The sequence below is a fragment of the Diplotaxodon limnothrissa genome, linkage group LG8 (genome assembly GCF_057381915.1).
Source record: "Diplotaxodon limnothrissa isolate DT_005_m linkage group LG8, D_limnothrissa_male_GT1.1, whole genome shotgun sequence".
In the NCBI taxonomy this organism is placed as follows: domain Eukaryota; kingdom Metazoa; phylum Chordata; class Actinopteri; order Cichliformes; family Cichlidae; genus Diplotaxodon; species Diplotaxodon limnothrissa.
In genome coordinates this window covers 10893477-10914529 of record NC_140603.1, presented here as the reverse complement: position 1 = coordinate 10914529, position 21053 = coordinate 10893477, and the positions used below count along the sequence as shown (strand labels likewise).

The following is a 21053-nucleotide window of genomic DNA, read 5'->3' as shown; positions in this document are numbered from 1 at the left end:
AATAAAGGTCAATTTCTACCATGTCTAAACTACAGACTTGATATTATTTACCTTTTAGCTTCTATCTAACTGTTGGCTTTTAGCAATAACTGTGTCAGCCACTAACACATTGAAACTGTAACAGGGTTGTGGTTACAATGGTTGGCTACAGAAATAGTAGCAGATTTAATTGCCCACATATCAGCTGCGTCTTTTTGATCTGTGTTACCATGGTTTTGTGATCAAAGTGCTCCAATGTAGCAACACCCTGACATAACGCCTGTCAAAGAAACATGAACGAACACCCTCACAACTACATGCTGTGAGCAAGACTGTGGAGGAAAAATTCACACATATAACGTACATGTAGAGACGATAACGCGCACCCACCAGTGCAGATCACGTCCACCCCACTGCAGTTTTAACATAACAGGCTGTATATTATTTGCAGCCCCCACCCAAGAAATGCTACCACACACACATAACAGCTAACGCATTAATCAGCAGTGATAGGCTAACGTATTGATGCACCTGTAACTCCCTGTGCTGTTTTTTTTCGCAAGCCATAAATCACTGGACAAAAACCAGATTAATGAAATTGGATTCTTCCAACATGCCAATGTTTGTGCTTGCGTGCATGTGATTTAGCCATCAGTGTAGTGCTACTGAGCTACTCTGGAGCACTCGCCCGGCCATGCTAATGGATCCACTCCTCTCTGATGTGCATAACAGCCTTATATCAATTTCCCACTGGTGATAAATATACAGCTCCAAACTGTATAAAGTGACGTCACAGGCAGTGTGCGCGTTCAGGCATGTGTGCGAGGCATCATGTGTCTTCATGTGTCAGACCACTTGTGCTTTGTTTTACGTTTGTTGACAACCATTTGTTCACATTGTGGCATTAGTTCCATATGTGCCACTGCTGAGTCCAGGACAGGGCACTCCATCGCTGCTATTTTGAGGGTTGCATGAATTTCAGTCTCTGTGAGTTTGTCTATTTCTGTGGATGAACAATCAGCATCACCGTTCTCCTGTTTATACACGAGCAAACTGAATGAAGCTACATCCTCACATGGTTTTGCTTTGTGGAGTCCTCTGTCCTGTAAAGCCTTCTTTAAGGCTCAGTTCACACAAATTAGCAAACATATGCACTTATCTGCCATGTTTATACTGCGGCTTTATCTTCCACATAATACAATGGTGAATAAAACATTTTAACAATGAGCAGTAGACCTAAAAATTTCATCAATACTGGTGAAGTTATAAAAATCCACTGTTAACATGCCACTGTGAAGCAGTGAACATTATGTAAATTACTGGCCAAAGTAGGAATGTCATGATACCAGAAATTTAATAGTCAGTACAAATATCAGTCCTTTGTAAACATTTTAGCATGTAGAAAATAACTGATTTACAACGGCAGTGCTAACTGTCTCAATACATAAATAATAATAGGTAGTAACGTGTATTTCAGGACAACAATGCAAAGTACTTCCTTACATGATTCCTTAGCATGTAAGGATAGACTAAAATTCACAGAAGAGTTGCAGCTAGGGTTGCAAACTGACACTCTGGTGTGCCAGAAACACAGTGCACAGCTAGCTGGGCATAGTGTAAATATGCACTGTATGTTCATAATCAATACCTCATCTAAAACAATAAATGACAGAAATCACATGGGAAAAAAAGAAAAATGATCAAACAAAATACTGTAAATACAGGTTTCAATTACTCAGTTTATTAAGCAGACCAAATGGCACCGTATTTTTATGACTCACATATTACTCCTCACATCAGTTGTGACTGGACACAAGCACTCATCTGATATAATTACGGTCAAATCATATTTGGTATTTGTAAGAGTGCCAACTGTTGGTCAGAAAGTGACGTTGCAGGTAACAATCAATAAACGGGACATTTTAGTTAATATAAGGGATGCACCAGTTTTGCTCATTATACTGCATGTCCCGGCTAAAACAGGACAATTGGCAACCCTAACTGCAGCCTTGGGGATGCCTGCGGTGCTAAATAAAATAAGTACTGTTTCCGTTTTTGAATGTTGGTATCGTAAGTATCAGTCCTCATGACATTACTGGGCCAAAGCACTTTGAAAGAAGAATGAGTTTCAGTAGTAGCATTACTAATATCTAATAGTAATCATAGTAACCTCGTTTTATTTGACATGAACCAAAGGAAAGGTTCCACATCAGTTTGTAGCTGATGGCTGCTAGTGGACTATCCTGGCTTAAAAAAAAACTTCTAATGTATTTACATCCCTGTACTTGTTTGACTTGAAGTCGCTAATGTTAGTTGCTAGTGCTAGAGGCTTGTTGACCTAGGAGCTACTCACTGGGCTAGTTGGTAAACTAATGTAGCTGCTGAGCTAAAAGCTAACACAACTGTAATCTAAGAACATGCTAGAAGTAGTCAGTCACATTAGCTTTCTGTGCTTTAATTTTTAAGCTAGCTGACTTAGCTATCATTTAGTCAGCTTGTTTCTGGGGCTTTGAACGGTAAGTTTGGTCAAAAGGCACATTTGTACAACTAATTGGTCTTGAAAAGCACAAAGCATATAGCTAATAAGCTACAACAGCTTTCTACATTTTAGACTCTTGATTGTAACTCAGGGGTGTAGTGTACTGGACAGATAAATATAATTATTGGTAAATAGCACAAAAAATATGTTTTTTAAAGTGATCTACAGTATATGGCCTTTTTTTTTTTTTAACAATTTCCTTTTAACCAGCTTCAATTTTCATGATATCGTAACTGGATATGTAGCCAATCCATCAGGTATTCCTTGATATACATACAATTATTCCGTGACAGTGAAATAACATGATGCATTCTCTCAGTTACATAAGTTATCATCAGAGAAGTCATGATGGACAATAATGGGTATATTGTACTGCACAAAGTCATCCATGATGATGAGCCCTTGCAATTTGACTCAGCGCTTCCATAACCACACTGAATTGCAGTGATTGTGTATAAAGTGCACTTTTACAGCAAAATGGCCTTTTTTCCTTCATTGTAGCTGATAGTTGTAGAAGTGACCACAGACCAGCTCCACCCAAACCAAGGAACGTCTGAATCACTCTGAATAGAAGGTCCAAATTGGCACAGTGGGTAGTTGTGCTTGATACGCACACACACACACATGCACACACACACAAATCAAAAATCAGTTGTGAGTCAGGCGTGAATCATCGCCCTGCGTATGTTCCATTGAGTCCAAGATCCAGGCAGCTTATGTGTTGAACAGTGGTCCTCTTTTATGGGAGCAGTGGCAGGTTGAGGAGCGATGGAAAGGCAAGAGGGACGGGATGTGGTGCGAAAAAGGAGAGGTGTTAAAAAGGACAGGGAAGGTGAGTTACACAACTGCAATACAACTGCAATTTGTTAGTTGTAGCGATGATCCCAGTCAGGGTAAGACTGATTTGTTTACACCGCTGATGCTGCCCACATGAGACACTTCACCATGTCGAAATATCCAGCTGATCTGTGCAGGGGTTGTGCTATCACATTTGTGTAGTCAAGGCAACACTGGACAACCAAAACATCAAAGAATAGTGACAGCTAAGGAAAGCATAGCTTAGGATTCAAAAGAAAACTAGAGATCTACAAAGTAAAATGATATAAGAGAGATTCAAGTTATGCTTCTTCTGCTAAATATTAACTGGTTAGAGAAAAAGCCAGCTGCAGAAGAGTCTCTTGTTCAAAACAATAACAGATAACCCTATGCTTTGCAGTGCTTCAAATTGACTTCTCATGAAAAATGAAAATTATTTTACATGTAAAAGATTATATGCAGCCAATTAAAGTTTAGCTGTAATTCAAAAATTAGTTACCGTGCCAGTTTGATAACAAAACTGTCCTTTAAATGCATGTGCGCTGGGTGCTCTTTGATTCAAAAGACGAGAAGAATTAGAGCGAGTCAAAGTACGAGAAATGGAGGGTGTCGGGCAGAGGAGTGAAAATAAAGAGCCAGGGGAGACGGGAACTGTTAGCAGTGAAAAAGAAAGAAAGCCAATCTAGAGGAGAGAGGTAAATCATAAAGAGAGGTGAGTCTGCTGATATTAAAGCTTTTTAAAATATGTTATAATTACTTTAAAATGATTCAAAATGAACTCAACAGCAGAATGTGGAGAAATAAAGAGTCTGACCAAATTTCAAAGTTGTCTTGCATAACGTTGCAGAAATATTGACCCATAACAAGCAGCTAGTCCCAACCAGACCCTTGTAATCTGTCTTCGTAGCTTAAGAGGTGATAATGAGTCCATGGGTAGCACTGCCCACACTGCATATGATGAGCTTGTGTTATTAATGGCAGCCAAAGGAGACGGCTCTTTGCAAAAAAGGTATTTATTTTTATGTTTAACTAGCAACGCTGCCTCTATCCTCCTCAGTAAGTTGTGGGTCGGTACTGACAGACTGAATGCATCTGATTCCTTCTTTTGCAAGAGCAACTGTCTAAACAGAGATGTGGAAAAAGAGTGTTCCATGTATGAAAACATGAAATAAAGGAAAACGTCACTTCATATTAAAATGGAAAATGGGAAAATGTTACTTAGTCAGTGGCTCTGGCTCTACTGAGCCCTCAGATTCACTCCCCATCCCTAAACTGGTTATCTTTCCTCATGAGTCATGTGTCAATGTGACCATATAAATAAATCCCAATTAGAGGCACTCTCCATGACTTCAAGAGTCTTTTGAAAGAAAACCATCTAGAGCAATACGTGAATTCGTGCCAATCTTTAGTGTTTTGGAAAAAACTGAAGTCATAGGTGATTACAGTCACCTGACCAGAAGGCTTACCTTACTTTACTCTACAATAGTGGAGTATACCACTACAAAAGCATTCTAGTAATAAGCTGCTCTCCCTTGTGGGTTGCTGTTAATAGACTGTATATTATTATCTTACATATTACACCTTTAAACATGCCCTGAGCAGCAGCCCAAACACTAGCACCACGATGCAGTACTCTGTATCTGCCGCCAGTGTTTTCCAAATATCTGCACAAACATTCAGAATAAAGGAGCAAGCTAACAATGAAAAGCTGGATTAAACAAAAAGGGTAATATGACACCACTCTTTGTTGAAACCAGGGAACATGAATAATGCTTGGTCACTGGCAAAAAGGCTAAATTGCACAATCATAATGAAAGCCACACACTGAAGCAAATTTCAAACTGAATCCAACCAAGTTAAAGTCACAGCTGCACTAGCAAATTATTCTTGCAGTTTAGGCAGCATTTGTGTGCTCTCTAAAACCTTCTTATTAAAGAATGCAGACAGGACAGCATTAGACACAGAGTGGAAAAAAGATACCACTTTAAGGTAATATATTACTGAATATATATTACTGATATATATTAAAGAGGTTTCCACAGCAAGCCTGGACCCAGTTTGCATAAAAAAAATAGTGGGCCACACCACGTCTGTCAGAATCAACAGGCTTTTCAGGGTGTCAAAACAGGCTGTAATGTGCAATAAAAATGATATGAGCCATGTTCGTTAAGCTCAATGTATAGGCTGAAGGTAAAGATGTGGGACAATAAAAAAGAATAAAAATTGATTTTCTTCCCCTTCCATGCCTCAGTGCCATCGATTCCATGTATACGTGTGTGTGTGTGTGTCTGAGGTATGTGGGGGGGCAAAGAACACACACCAGCAGGGAGGATGTCAGCAGAATTGATTGCTCTAAATAATACATGATCATCAAATAGCCTTTCACTAGTTTGCCCCAGGTTTATTTATCTGTGCCAAACCTTTTTGTAAGTGTGTAAAAATAATGTATCCTTTAGCGTCTGATGAAAACACACCTCAGTGTAGAGTCACGCTCCTTTATGTCTACAGAAGTTTTATTTAAATGTCAGTGCAATAACTACAAAAATGACATTATTTAACCGCTGATGTCATACCAGGAAAATCTGAGTACCTCGGTAGCTATAAAGCTGCCACACACTCCCTTTTAAAACCCATCTTTGACTTGAGCTCAGGTTACACACATTTATTGAGGAGCATTCAGTCAGCCAGTCAGTCCCATGTGGTCCTATTATCTGAGCTCAAAAGCCTCAGCTATTCTGCTGGGTTGTACCTCTGCACAATAAGTCTATTCCAAGGACCTCTGAAATTGAAGGGGGGGTATCCCTGTCACCCGAGGCTATGCATGGTGTGGGTCTGTGTGGGTGTGTGTGTGTTTTTCCCCTTAGTTTTTGTGTCTGCTGCCTCTCTGCAGTCCCATTCCCTTTTATGTGGAGCAGCCTGGGTTAAAAGGCTGTCATGACTAAAGCCCCTGGTAGAGCACTATGTGCATTCAGGATAAAAAAAGAGGGACAACATACACCTACTAGAACACAAACAATAAGACAAATGGTAAATAAATCAAAACAAACAATATCCTTTGCTTTCAGCTGCTTGTGTATAAGCCTAAAAAATATGCTGTGTGTTGTGTATGTGTCATCAGCCAGGTCAAAGAGCATGGTGATGAGCGAGGTGTCGCGAGGATCGTGCCGCCCAGCCTCCCCGAGCCTCCACGAGGGGGCTCTGAAGGCGGGGTGGCTGAAGAAGCAGCGCAGCATCATGAAGAACTGGCAGCTGCGCTGGTTCGTGCTGCGCTCGGACCAGCTCTACTTCTACAAAGACGAGGAAGAAACCAAACCGCAGGTAATATTTCAGCCACGTTCACACACAACGGAAAACAGTCAGAGGGTGGCGAAATTAAAAGCTGGAGCACTGCTCTTTGGCCGGCGTGATTATATTTACATAATGAGGTGCAGCTTCCTTTTGGAGGACGGGACAGCTGAGTCATGCAGCTCAAACATATGGAGTTTAATGTGCAGCTGAATACATGAGAAACCTTCATGTAAATGATTTGATCTGAAGCTTTTGTTCAGTCTGAGTGTCTGAGTGAGGGAAGGGGAAAAAACTAATTTAGGTCTTTCAAATCAAAGCATGAGCAGCTCACGCGGCAGAGCAAATTGCCCATTAATTAAAGAAACTCTTGTTGATCCCTAAGTACTCTCGAGCAAGCCCTGTTTTCCTCTGACGTCATCTCTGTAAACGACTTTGTTCCCAAACATTTTTTCTGTATCATTGGAACTGATTGCAGTTTTGCCAAACAGCACGTTGAGCCATTACCTCAAGAAAAAATTATCCTAATTCCCATCTGTGAGAAATCTGCTTGTTTTAAGTCACTCTACAGTTGAGCACTGGACTTAAACCCACCTTAAACATTCATTCATTCCATTTATTGGCTACTTGGGGGCAATAGAGAGGTTTATGAAGTAAACAGGCTACTTAGTTTTAATGTTACTCTTTCTGGGTCACAAAATAAACTTTTAAGATATTTTCAGGCAAGAATGTAGCTGTGTAAATTTCAAATAACTGCTCGATTTATGAAGACATCACATATATAAGTGCTCCAACGTTTTTGGAGATGTCTGTTACCCACATATATGTGGGTAACATTATATGTGGCTCAGTATTTCATTTTCAGATTTTTAACATTTCTTTAGGGGTGGGAAAAATGCAACATATAACAACATATATCAATATCACTTCTTCTTGAGCACCTTATGCAGCTGCACTAGGCAGATACTGCCACTACAAATGATTACATTTGAATAAAGCAATAAATATAAAGCAATAAACTAACAGTAATAAATCAAAGACACACTGAAGATACGCAGAAAAAACATTTATCCCTATTTATCCCTAAAAACTTGAACAATGACTAATAAAAGTGCAGAGTGCAATAAGGCACATTCTTAAAGCTTATATTTATCCAATATTATTATTTATATTTGCTAAACACCTCATTTTTTTACATTTACATGTAAGTAAGTAACAAATTCCAATTCTGCCTCCTCATGGTTCTCATAGTTAAAAACATCAAGGCTTGGAGCTAATTATGTACAATGAGTGACCGCTACCAACAGTAACACTGCGTGTTTACATCATTGTAAAATTGTCTACAGAGTAAACCTCCAATCAATCCCATTGCTTCTTTGTTGAACTGTGGCAAACAGCTGACTCACATTTTCCCACTCTGCATTCCTACAAAACACAAACACACACACACTTATATCGAATACTTTTAGGTGGAGATTCAGTGAAGCTAATAGGTTTAGTTGTAGATGCAACAAGGAGTGATGTAATCCAACAATAAAAGACAGAAGGTTCATGATTGACTGATGCCCACACACACACACACACACACACACACACACACACACACACACACACACACACACACACACACACACACACACACACACACACACACACACACACACACAATGACGTGTTCCCCACTTCTCTGTCTCCAATTTTGAGGAGAAAAAATGACAGTCTTTAATCAGAGCTTGCCAATACTCATCCAGCTCATATTGATTCGCAACTTCCAAGGGATTCAAGTCACATGTGCTGAGTGTGGCTGACTGCACATGCGCACACACACAACACACACACACACCATCACAAACCCACTCATGCATGCACACCCTCTGAGTTGTGTGAGAAACTGTGATTCTGGCCTTTTTTTTTAACCCTCTCATCTCTTAATCAATAGGAAACCCGAGGCCGGGAGTGTGGTCGGGGGTGGAGGTGTGGGTGGGGAGGGTGTTGCGAACAGAACATGACTGCCCCACTACCAAGATGAAAGGATGTGATAATTGGTAGCAGGGAAGGCAGCGCTGGATGAGGATCTATGGGGGTTTTCTTTTCCTTTTCATCGTGTGTGTTGGTCTGGGGGGGTGGAATACACTGCTGAACAAACAGAGTCCAGTTATCTGGCGGTACACAAAGGGCACCACCATCACACAACCATGACTCTGGTTGTAATACACAAAACCTTTGACAAAATAAACAAAAAAAGCTTTAAAACAGCTTAAACTTAAAGTTTATATTTGGTTTTGTTTTGATTTGATTCATGCCCAACCCCATCACTTACTGCTTTCATATGATTTTAGATTTTTTCAGCCCGACATTATGGTGCTCCGAAACCTTGGCAGCATCAGCATTGTACATGGCTTTCTGTTCCAGTAATTCTTTACTGCTCCTTCGTTTCTTGCTTTACGTCCACTTCTGGCACCGATTACTTTTAAGAGGCGTGCGTCTATAGACCTGGGCATGGCACGCGCCAAACAGGACGAGTCTGGGGTGCTTCAGGTCCAGATCTAGACACACGGTACCGATCAACAGCACTGCGTAATGTCCATGAGTAACAATGCGCTAGCTGTTCATGTTGCACTGTTGCCAACGTGAGATAAAAGTGTGAACAAACCTCGAGAGGCCAGGCTAGAATAATAACTGACTGGCATTCGTGTACAAACGAGGTTAAAGTAGGCGTGGCCGCATCTGTTTGCAGCTGCTTTGAAGCTCTTACATGTGCGCACAGTTCCCGTATCATTGGTTAAAATGCAGGGAAGGACAAACAGTGCTATCTAGCCTACTTTTCTGCGTGATTTGTGTTCTCGGGTTACGTGTTGCCTTTTCTTAGTCATTCATCCCCAGCCAGCTACTTGTGTTATTCTGAGCACATAGCACCCTTGGGACACCCATCCTGCCCTGCCCCTGTGCTCTATCCATCCACAGCTTCCACCCCTTTCCATTTGTTGCCATGGCGACTAATGCTGGCGACAGCCCGGCCCTCAGGCTGAGGCTGTTTGGCAGACTCTTCTGCCTGTTTGATGGAGGATGCCAGTGTGGAGATTAACGGGGCCGACCTACAGACGCTGGCATCTCTTCACAGCTCACTTGGCCCTAAGTTCTCGGGGCTAAATGGGTATTGATCTGGGTAATGTATTCTGATAATCTGTGTGGGTCCCTGTTCAATCACAGGAGTAGCTGCTTAAATTTTTAGAGGGGCTAAGAGGTGAGTAATAAGGAGGGAGGAAACAGGAGGTGGGGGGGTGAGAGTAGGCAACTAAGTCAGACTCAAGCCCGTCATGCACACATTTTATTACGATGTAATGGCAAAAACAGGCAATCTTGCAGAATCCGAGTAACTCTGTGCGCTATTTTGTGGTTCATTTGGGGCTGCTTTTGGAATCAGTCACACCCAGTCCTCAGGTTTGCAGAGTCGGTTATTGACAAAGGACTGAAGATCTTTTCTTAGACATGGTCAATCACTCCAGATCAATCAGCCAGGGACGCCTCTTTGAGCAGGTCAGGGCATGGCACACTTGCCCAAGCACAATTTGCAGCAATCCCAAAAGAATCGGGCACTGTTGGTCCAGCATGCTTGGCCACACTTTGGATTATCCTAATGGGAGTACCCTCAGTCTTAATATCATTCCAAATGGCGTGCCAAATTTCAACTTAAAAAGATCATCAATGATGACTTAGACCTAACAGAGTTAAACCATAACCCTTGAAAACATGACACAGGTTTGGGTTTAGACCTCAGAGGGTTACGCAGGTACTAGCTGTACCTGTCTGTCAAATGATCTTAAAATTAGCCTGGAGTTTCCACCATATCCTGCCAGAATAACTGAGAGTTTAGTTAGGAATAGAGACCACAAGCAAACTATTTGGAAGCTGTGATAACACGTTGGCAGAGGTGACTGAAAACAGAGAACACCAATAATCAATGCAGAGCTCGAGAGAGGGTGTCACCACTGCAGGGAGTCAAGTGGGGCACAAAAACAGATTTTATCACAGGCTTGGACTCATTTGCATCCTAAACATTGGCCATAGATAAGGTTACCTGTTAAAATAAGATTTTCATAAACTACCAACTGACCGAGTGTTTCGTCACAGAAGCCAGGAAATTTACATCCATCACAGGTCATGTTGTAGGTCACGGTCACTCCAAACCACAAGTGTTTATCTCAGTGTGCCCAGCTCCTCATATTTGTCTTTCTTTCTTTCTTTCTTTCTTTAGCCAGTTTTCTGGAAAGTTACAGTAAAATATAAGTAAAAAGTCGAGAAACTAGTGAAAGTGGAGAAAAGACAAAGGAAATCGATGCTTCTGTGGTGGGAAACTATTTGAAAGCTTCTTCCTGTACGTTTCAGGGCTGTATACCACTGCAGGGATGCCTGGTCAATGAACTCACAGCTAATCCAGACGAACCAGGAAGGCACCTGTTTGAGATCGTACCAGGTGAGATCCCTTATTCTCTGCACCCTTATCACAAAAACCTGCAGGTTTCCCATTGTGCGTTTATCTCTGTGCTGACCGTCTGAGCCAAAAATGTAATATCCTGTTTTATGGTGAGCGATGCAAATATCTGAAGTCACGTGACCACAGATTAGATACAGGAAGCAGCAAGGAATTCCCATCAGTTGCTAGTTTGCATGACATTAATTTCACTGAGCTTCCTTTTGTATTAAAAAAGAACCTGTAAAATAATTTTACTCTCTCCTAGCTGTTATAGTTAGCATTAAATTTGCTATTCACCATCTCATATCACCTCACATACCTACTCGTATGCATTGTGCCTGGACTCTATTTATTCTTTAGTTCCTACTCTGTTTGCTAACACTAGAGAGCGCTGTTGTCCACAGTGTCTGCCTCCTTGTCTTGCGTCTCTTGACCTCAGTGCTGGCAGTTCCAGTGTTGTATTTCTAGCTTGTGGCGTGTGAGCATGAAAGTCAATTACTGTGTGAGCGTAACATAAAATAAGACAGAGAACAGCCTCGCCCTCCATCATGCTGTTGCTCTGAGACCGTAGATTTCAGGACTGTTAGTGAGCCGTCATGCTTCAAACACAGAAGCACTGCCTGTGGCCAACTGGTCTAGCTAGATTGACCTCACATGGCTTTCCAAGGTTTCACTCAATCAATACAACACATTTTATTGTCATGAAGGTGAAGTTTGTCATAATACTTAACCTTTTGTGTAACAGATTAAAATAATACCATCTCTGAGCAGCAGTTTAAAGTGTATATTAAGACATATCTAAGAAGATATGAGTATAAAAATGGGCCACAACTAAACAGCCACAGAGCTACAGGTATAATCTCTAAATCGGGTTGTCTAATCCAGCGGTCTCCAACCTTTTTTGCGTCACGGACCGGTTTATGCCCGACAATATTTTCACGGACCGGCCTTTAAGGTGTCGCGGATAAATACAACAAAATAAAACTAGTACCGGTACCGAAAAAAAGAAGATTTATTCATAACACATGACCCAAAGACCCAGGAAAATCGAGTTAACGAAAAAACGATAACAAAATAACGCTAAAAACCGATAAAAACCCTGAAAACCATACATTTTACACCTGAGCCTCAACTCTCGCGGCCCGGTACCAAACGACTCACGGACCGGTACCGGTCCAAGGCCCGGGGGTTGGGGACCGCTGCTCTAATCCATACTGCAAATGACCTCTGTAATAGTTTGACTGTTTATTACACATTCTGTGGTGTTTGCTTGGAGATCCTTTCTTCTGTTTAGACTGGCCGACAGGCTTGTGAGTGTCTATGTGGTTTGTTTAAGGCCAGTCAATATCGCAGACGGGTGTGAACCCCAGAAAAGTCTTAAGAACCCCGACATGTGAGTGGACTGTAAGAAGCACAGAAGGCAGGAGAAGAGTGTAAAGAAAGAGGAGAGGAGGAGGTCAGTCAAAGGAGACAAATATAATTTAGAAGGATGCAGGAACCACAAGACTCCAAAGAAATTCAGTTCATGTTAGGTGTGTACATGCTGAGTGTGGAAGTTAGTCACATCCACAGTCCACATCCTGCCGGATTCTAACTGTAATAAAAGCTTATCGGGATCAGTCTGTATAAGTTATGTTTTCCCTCCTGTCCATAATTTATGACGACTCCATCTGCTGTTTACATCACGTTAGATTTGTTGTCTGCTCAGCGCAGAAGCACGTGTTAGCATGCCCTTTCTTCCTCCAGCCTGTAATCGGCTTAGTGTGATGAAGGTTTACACGCTCCCGTTAGTATGAAATGAATAGGCTTGGAGATTTGAGTCTGTACCTTGTGTTAAAATGATGCTTCCTCTCATTTCTAAAGCAATCATTAATGTGTCTGGCCATGTGTGCAGCCAATTTCACAGAGCGGTCCCTCTTGAAACATACAATAATGAGCTCACTGAACAGTGATTCGCCACTATAACATATACAGTGGAGTGCCGTGTTGCTATGTTGTAGTCTCTGTTATACAATAAACAGGATTTTTGTCTTTTGTAAAATTTACATTTGCATACGTTTACATAGAGCAGAGACCTAAAAATGTTAATCTGTTAGTTAATTAGGTGGCAGCTAATTTTTTTAAGGGTATTTTTATTGTGCGTTTCCTAATTTTCAGTCATATTCTATATAAATGGGCTAGTATAGCACTTTCCTATTCACTCTGAGCACTGAAAATGCTTTCCATAATTTTGCCATAATTTCCTTAGGGATTATTAAAGTATTCTGATTCTAAGCAATTACACACACACATATATATGTGTATATATATGTAAGATGCTCACATCAGCCACACAGATCTGGTTGTGAGCGCAACAGCCTCACCCACCTGGAGTTCAAATGTTCTTTTAGTGAGGGACAGCCAATCAGAAAAAACCTGGATTCAAAGGGGTGGGGTGGCCTCATGGGGGATTTATGTTCCCACGTTGATAGTTGGGCCTGTAAAGCATAGGATCAGGACCTTTAACCTTCAGAAGTCTAAAGCCTTGATTTTCCTCCACTGCAGACAGCTGGAGACCTGATTGCAGAGTAGTCATTTCTGTTATATTTCTTTGAAGTCCACCACCCGGGGAGCATGTGTAGTTTGTCCATTGTAACGGAAATTCTCCGCAGACAAGTCTATGTGGTCACAAAAACCAAGGAAGCATGTGGTCCGCACGGACCCTCATCGCCCAATGACAAAATTTACATAACTCAGACCCTCTAATGGACTTGCAAATATAGAAAGTATAATCATCAAAGAAAACCCTAACGCTAGCCCTACCTCTAATTCCAGGCAAGCAGATTTTTTTGTTGAGCTGGAAATCAGGGAACAAAGAAAACCTCAGAATATGAGGTTAGAGTATGGGTAGGGCTAGCATCAACACCTATGATGATTTACAGTTCAGAGGGTTAAATGGGAAGGGTTAACAAGCTTGTTTCAGGTAGAAGATGACCTGAGGGGCTGCATTATTGCCCAATATGTAATAAAGATGAACTGAATCAAACATATTTTATGGTCAAATTATTGTCAGTATCCATAGTTTTTTTTCAGTTTTTATGATTTGTACACAAACAGATTTGAGAAAAAGACAAACAGATTGCAGCCCAAATTCACTCTCCCGTTTAAAATGGTTAAATAGTGCATGGATCTCTATGTTCCCTCACATTAGGTTCACCTTTTATTTCTGGCTGGAAAATGAATCATTTGTATGTAAAGGTTTAAAAGTGAACCATTTTGAACTACATCTGTTTGCAACAGGCAGTCATGAGCAGCAGTGCAACCCACACGCACTGCAGCTGTTTGGGACTTCTGCACTGGTAACCCCTCGATATGAGGTCAGACCAGAAATGAAGGTGGGGACTTTTCTATCAGTGCTGCTAGATCAGCGCCTGGTTTTCCTTCACTTTCAGCACTCTTTTGTCTGCTGTAATAGTAGCCTTGTCTTTCAAGGGAGCCCAGAGACCTTGGCTTTTCATCTGGGTCATGTCATTGACTGATAGACTCTGCTCTGGCAAGATTACGTTTGTGTGTGTGTGTGTGTGTGTCTGGCTGCAGAGTAAATCTACTGGTCATTCTTTTTTGTGGTGCTAAGTAGCCAACCGTATTGGAAAAGGTAGACGCAAGGCAGACACTAGCAACACAATAACCCCCATGCAAGCAAGCAAGTGCTGCTGAATGGTTTTCAGTGTTTGACAAATGTGAAACATCAAAGTCATAACCAGCCTGCATTTATCCTGCATCTCTGCAGACAGCCCTCTCTTAAATATCACTTGAGTGGAAGCAGAAAAAACACCAAATTCCTTTTGGCATTTGTCTGAAATAACATGAGTAGTTCTGCATGCCTGCAATTAAAAACTGGGCTTCTATTATGTTTTTTTTTTTTTTTTAAAATCAGTGTGTACTCGAGACAAAGCTAGCAGCGCACCCAAACAAAGCCGATTCAACAGTCATGTGCCTGAGTCTGAATTGAGCTTGTCTTAAAGTCTACAGGCATGAGGGAAATAAGCAAATAAGTAGATATCTTAAATTATTCTTTTTTAACTTAACGGCTGGCTCGGGGATATTAACCCTTTATTCTGGCGGTGCGGCGCAATGATAAGCCACCTGGACAAGAGCACATGCAATTGCGGTGTGCAAATGTGATAGCTTCTGCTGTGGACTAGTTGCTCACACAGTACATCACCCATGGATGAATAATACACACAGACACACACACATAGGATTTTTGTGTGTTTGAAAAGCCATTTTGCCTCATATGGCAACCCTAAATGTCTGACTGCAAGTAAAGAACCAGTTCTCTTTACACTTTGACCTTTGTAACATTAACACAGCTACATGTTGGGTCCCATGTTGATTCTCTCTGACTTTAAATGAGTCAGATGCATGCAAGATGCATCACATTAACAGTATTTTATAGCAGCGGGTATGAAAAATATGCTTGTGTTTTCTTTTTTGCTTCTTTTCTGTCAACAGAATACATGGTCACATATTGGCTGGTTAAATTGCTCAAGAGACATTTTACAAGACAGAACAACACATCTTCCTAAAGTTTTCTGAAATTGCAACCAGCTTCAGAAATGTCTAGAATAGTTTGTAAAAGGGATATGTATCAGTAACATGTTTTTTGTTCTGTCTCATTTAAGGAAGAATCTGTCTCACAGAGCCTGATAGGAACTGCCCCGTTTCTCTTTGTATATGTGTGTGTATATGTGTGTGTGTGTGTGTGTGTGTGTGTGTACGGGTTTGTTTGACAAAGACTGGAGGACAGCCCATCTCCCAGATACTGCACACTCAGAAAGAGAGAGAGAGAGACTTGTTACACTCCTCCTCAGGGATTTGCTTCTCCCCAGGGGGGCTGAGGGAACGGACCTGCTGCCCACACTGCTGAATGTGAGAGACAGGAAGAGAGGAGTGAATGGAAGGGCAGAATAAACGAGTGAGGAGTAAGAGGCTGGGGTCATTTGACGGGGTTTAGTTTCCGCTGGCATCGAGCATGCCTCGCTGGCAGGTTCTGGCCATCGGTGCTACCTGCGTACTGATCTGCTTCCAAACGGACTCGGTGGTGGCGGAGGAGCCACTACTTCGAGCTCTAGCTTTAGGCCGGAGGCAGCGCCTGCCCCAGCCCACGCCGCTCACTCAGCCATGGGGCCGGTCTGCTGTAAACCGGACAGACTGAAGAAACAACATCTCCAAGGTAACGGGAAACAGATGCTGGAGATTTTTTACAAGTGTAGTAGACAGTGAGGTGGAGCGGCCGAGCAGCTTTGAGACTGTCAGATTTACAGCATGTTTAGAACTTTTATTTATGGAGCTTTTTTTTCACAGATTTAACATGACCGCCCTGTCCTCCTGCCCCACAAAGAACACTTTTAACGGATGGTGTTTTTTTAAAATTTCTATGCCTCAACAAGAGCAATTATATGAAAAGCTTTGCTGCAAAATGTGAATACAAAAGAGAATGACATGCTGACTACTTTGCAGAAAAGCACTGAGCTGGCTAATTCCTGTCTAACAACTTTTCTTTTAGTTTAATCCACTCATATTTTCACACTGCAGTATACTGACTTGTTGAACTTCTTCCCTTCTGTTTTAGGTAAAGTGGTTTTATACCCTTATGAGCAAATTAATGTCTCTTGGCAGTTACTTGCATGACTGAGAGGTCACTTGCACACAGCTACTAGTAAATTACAGCTGTTCCTGTGCTGTAATGCATGTTTGGAGAATACAATAGTTCTACTTTGTGGTTACAAGGGTATCTGTGTCTTTGGTTATGGTTAGCACTGCTACAGTCTGTAATAGATTGTCAAACTATAGATATCTGTAGATAGAAAGCCTATGGGCATTTGACCCACTCATTTTGGACTACACATTTTGAAGGTTTGATGTTAGTGTTTTGGTTGCTGGCACGTGGATTTCATGGAACCAGAAGCTTATATGGAAGAAAAAGTGGAGTGCTAAGTCCAGGTAGCTTTGTGGAAAAGTTATTGCATTCAACCCCCTGTAAAGTTCTTATGAAGCAGGAAACCACCCATAGGCTGTAAACATTCTTGTTAATGCTCAAAAGTTAGGCGTTCTAACGAGACCGTCTGTTGGGAGTTACTTGCTTTCTGGTGCCTCAAGTGGCCACTAGAGGACGTGCAGTCTTTCAGGAACTTCATTTTTAAGTTTCAGAGGCTGCCACTTGGTCATACCACTATTTGATCTCGTAGCCATCACTCACTGTATAGTTGGTACAACATATCAGGAAGCAGAACCTGTTGTGTAATCTATTTTTATTGTTTTTATTGTTTCCCTTTCTTGGTCACTCATTCATTTGGAGCCTATCCCAGGTCAAGAAGCAGGGTACACCCTGGACAGGTCGCCAGTCTGTCACAGGGCTGACACATAGACACAGTTACCAATTAACCTAACCCCACTAACTTCATGTCTTTGGGAGGAAGCCGGAGTACCCGGAAAGACCCCATGCACACAGCTCCATATGTCCATTCCTGGAGTAGAGTAACTTCAGAGTAACTATAGTAACTAACAGAGTAACTTTATATGATTTCCCTTAAAAAAAAAAAACTTGACCTGCTTATCTTACACCAACCCTTTATGCAGTTCCTTAGTTCATCCACTATCTGAAACAAGCTGCTCATGCTCTTTAACCGCTCCCTCTCAAAAACCCACATTCTTCTGATTGTCCAGTTTCTGGAAGCTTACTGAGGGGCAGTATCCAGATTTATAAGCTTTACTTTTTATATTTTGCAGGTATGTTGCGGCTGAATCAGATGATGACACAAGTATATTACCTGTATTTCTTATTATTTGAAAACCTTTAATGCAAACATACTGAAACGTCTTTTGCTTGTTTGCTGTAACAAATAATAGTGTTACTTTTCCTGTCAATTAATTACATTTCAAACGATTTTTAAATGATAGGTAATTGATACATTTTTTTAAGCAACTTCATAGATGGGGGATGCCAGCAAAATAATTGTTCAATTTTGTTTAATAAGAAAACAGACAGCCAGTCCACAGGATAAAAATATAAGTGACATAAACAGGGCTGCACATAAGTGGTCCGCAGGTGCGCATTCGCTCTCTACATAAAACACGTGCACTAGATAAGACGTTGCAACGCACGTTTGCGTACATAAGATTTTCTGGAGGAGGACAGACCTTTGTTTAGAACTCCTAAAGATGTCGAAGAAGCAAGCTCTTTTAAGTAATTACTTTGGTGTTCCTCCACCTCCAAAGAAATGTCAGAAGAGTCCGAACCGCAAAAGAAGCGCGTATTCTCGGAAAAGTGGTTAGAGGAGGTGAGCTGGCTTCAAACAAATGATGAACGCACAAAGATGTGGTGCAGAATATGCTGTCTTTTGTGTTCACTTGTGTGCACCCCTGGACATAAATATACTTATGATGAGAAAGTAATGCACTACCTCAACTGAGTGCAGGTATCTCAACCTATTGTGACAGTTTACTAAGTTCTAACAGTAACTTCAGCTAGGAGAGCTCTTGTTTATACTCCTGTCCTCCTCCACTCATCCTTTCCACTCCTTATCGTTTATTCCACAGTGTCTATGAGCTTTGTGACATTTAAATACTGAAGCAGGATTTCTCCAGGGCGTATCTTCAATGGAATATACACAGGCACTCCTAACTCCTAACACTGCAGCTTTACGCATGTGCTCTGCAAACATTTATCCTCTTTGCAGGCTCAAATGTCAACCTCTGTCTCATGCCTGTGTGGAGCAACCAAAATCAAATTCATTGCAGGGAGCTGAAGAGGAAAACCCAGTCAGACGACTGTCTGCAGTAAACATTATCTTAACTGGCTGCAAATAGGATCTTTGTGTCGCTGGTCAATCCAGGCTTGGATGTTCCGATTTAAGTGGCTCTGTGTGTGTAGAGGAGATCTGGTAGCACTTTAATGTCCAAATCTCTTCTCTACATTTTTATCACCCCTCTTCTCCTGTGGACTTATTTACGACTCATGCTTCTATGACACTACAGATATTGCTCATTAATACAAGCAAGCTTGACAGTGAGTCTATTTCCTCACAGTATTCCCAGACAGTGGAGCATTTGTGATGACACGCCGCTGTGTATTGTTGATCATGGTAGTGTGAGTTTGAAAAGCTGGGTGACAATGGCACTTGGCTTTATAGCACCACTGTTTATATTTGGTTTCCCTTCTCACAACTAAATGACTGTAACAACAGTGACTGTGCAGCCACAGCCAATTGCCCACATCTAACCCTAATGCCCAAGTGCTGCTGAAGATCACATTTCACACATTTGAAAAACAAAAATAAGATGTTTGGTATTCTTATATCAACCTGGCGTCGCTCACTGTGACTCACACCGAGTTTACAGTACGATGTGATTTTCTTCCCCACATGTTTTCAGGCAGCTATGAGCTTTGCTAATGTTTTAGATCCCTCACTTCTTCTCTGGACCACAGTGTGGGTCACAGTGCAAAAGTACAAGCACCCAATAGGACAACTCTGCCATCTAGTGGTAAGAAACCCACATTTCTAAAGCACAGTGATTTTTCAACCTGGTTTATCCAAACGAAACAAGTTTAATACACAAAATTTAAAAATGGACATTTGCTGCTGTCAGAAATATTATAAAATATCTTTGATAAAATAAGATAATTTTCACTTTGAATTCACTAATGTCCCATCTAAATGTCTCATCTAGGGAGGGAAAAGAAAATCTGCTACCTTGTTCATCTTCAAATAGCATTTTTTAAACCTTTAAACGATGTTGATATTTGAGCCTAAATTAAGACCTTCAATTTAAATTTAAAAAAGGAGTTTTCAAGAGATTGAGGGGTTATTTCAAAATGTGATTATGTTATTTATTTTTTTAATTGTTTAGAAGTTGGATGTGTGTGTGTGTGTGTGTGTGTGTGTGTGTGTGTGGGGGGGGGGGGGGGGGGTATCTTCAAGTGTCATTGTCTGTAAAATGTTCAGTTTGATGAATAAACTATACATTTAGATATCAACACCCTACCAGCAAAACTGTGGTTTCTCCAGTCCTTCAAATCAGCTCTTGTTCTTTGTTGTTACATCATGAGGCCATATATGGGCTCAAAATGTGGTCATAAATATTTTGTACTTGTAAAAAAGATTTGTATGTGTAAAAAGAATTTGTGTGTGCGTAAAAAAGATTTGTGTGTGCGTAAAAAAGATTTGTGTGTGCGTAAAAAAGATTTGTATGTGTAAAAAAGATTTGTGTGTGGACTTAGAAAAAAAAAACCTGCAAGTTACAAGTACGGATTTTTGACCCTATTTTTCTTCCCTTCATCTGATTGGTCAATGTCATGTCAATCACAAATGTAACAATCCAATCAGAGAACAGATGGGTTTGGCTGTCGAGGGGCGCTTTTTTTGAACTGCAGGTCTTTGAAGGGAATAAATGCCCTTTTACATGCCAACCCAGCGTTTTCCTTCATCACCACGAAGGAAAACAGTCTGTGGTCGTCCGAGTTTGGTGATTTTTATGTCACAGGTCTACGTGTTTAATACAGGGACTTCCACAGCCTTTTCAACAGCGCTGCGGACCGCGGGGTGGGGGCGGGCAGTGTTTTGGAAAGGACAGTCTTCATTACAAAGCTTTCTTCGTTATGAATTAGCATACATGTTTTTATTGAACATTTGAAGAACTAGCAAAAAAAACAAACTCTTGTAGAGGACATAAAGTCAGAGATAGAAAAGACAAGGAGCAGGTGCATCTAGTACAGGTAGAGCTGCTGCAAAAACCCATAGAGCCCAGCAGCCAGCGTAACAAATTCTAGATCCTTTGCTTTTAGTTAGCAGTTAGCATTAGCAGCGTATCCTGCATCCGATGTGAAAGGACTTTTATGCTGCGCACTGTGACTCACAGCAATGGTCCTGGGTCAGCCCTGACTTTGTGTTAAACTAATCCTAAAGTAATAATGTTATT

The 21053-nt window shown here is 41.2% G+C and overlaps 1 protein-coding gene across 1 annotated transcript in view; it reads left to right on the top strand.

The window, feature by feature from the left end:
• The first annotated feature begins 3286 nt into the window (after window positions 1–3286).
• arhgap22b (Rho GTPase activating protein 22b) overlaps window positions 3287–21053 on the top strand; it is a 45641-nt gene continuing 27874 nt past the window's right edge. The window contains exons 1-3 of the mRNA XM_085360461.1: window positions 3287–3350; window positions 6453–6652; window positions 11006–11093. Coding sequence (XP_085216587.1) covers window positions 3287–3350; window positions 6453–6652; window positions 11006–11093 — 352 coding nt within the window. The remainder of the gene's footprint in view (window positions 3351–6452; window positions 6653–11005; window positions 11094–21053) is intronic.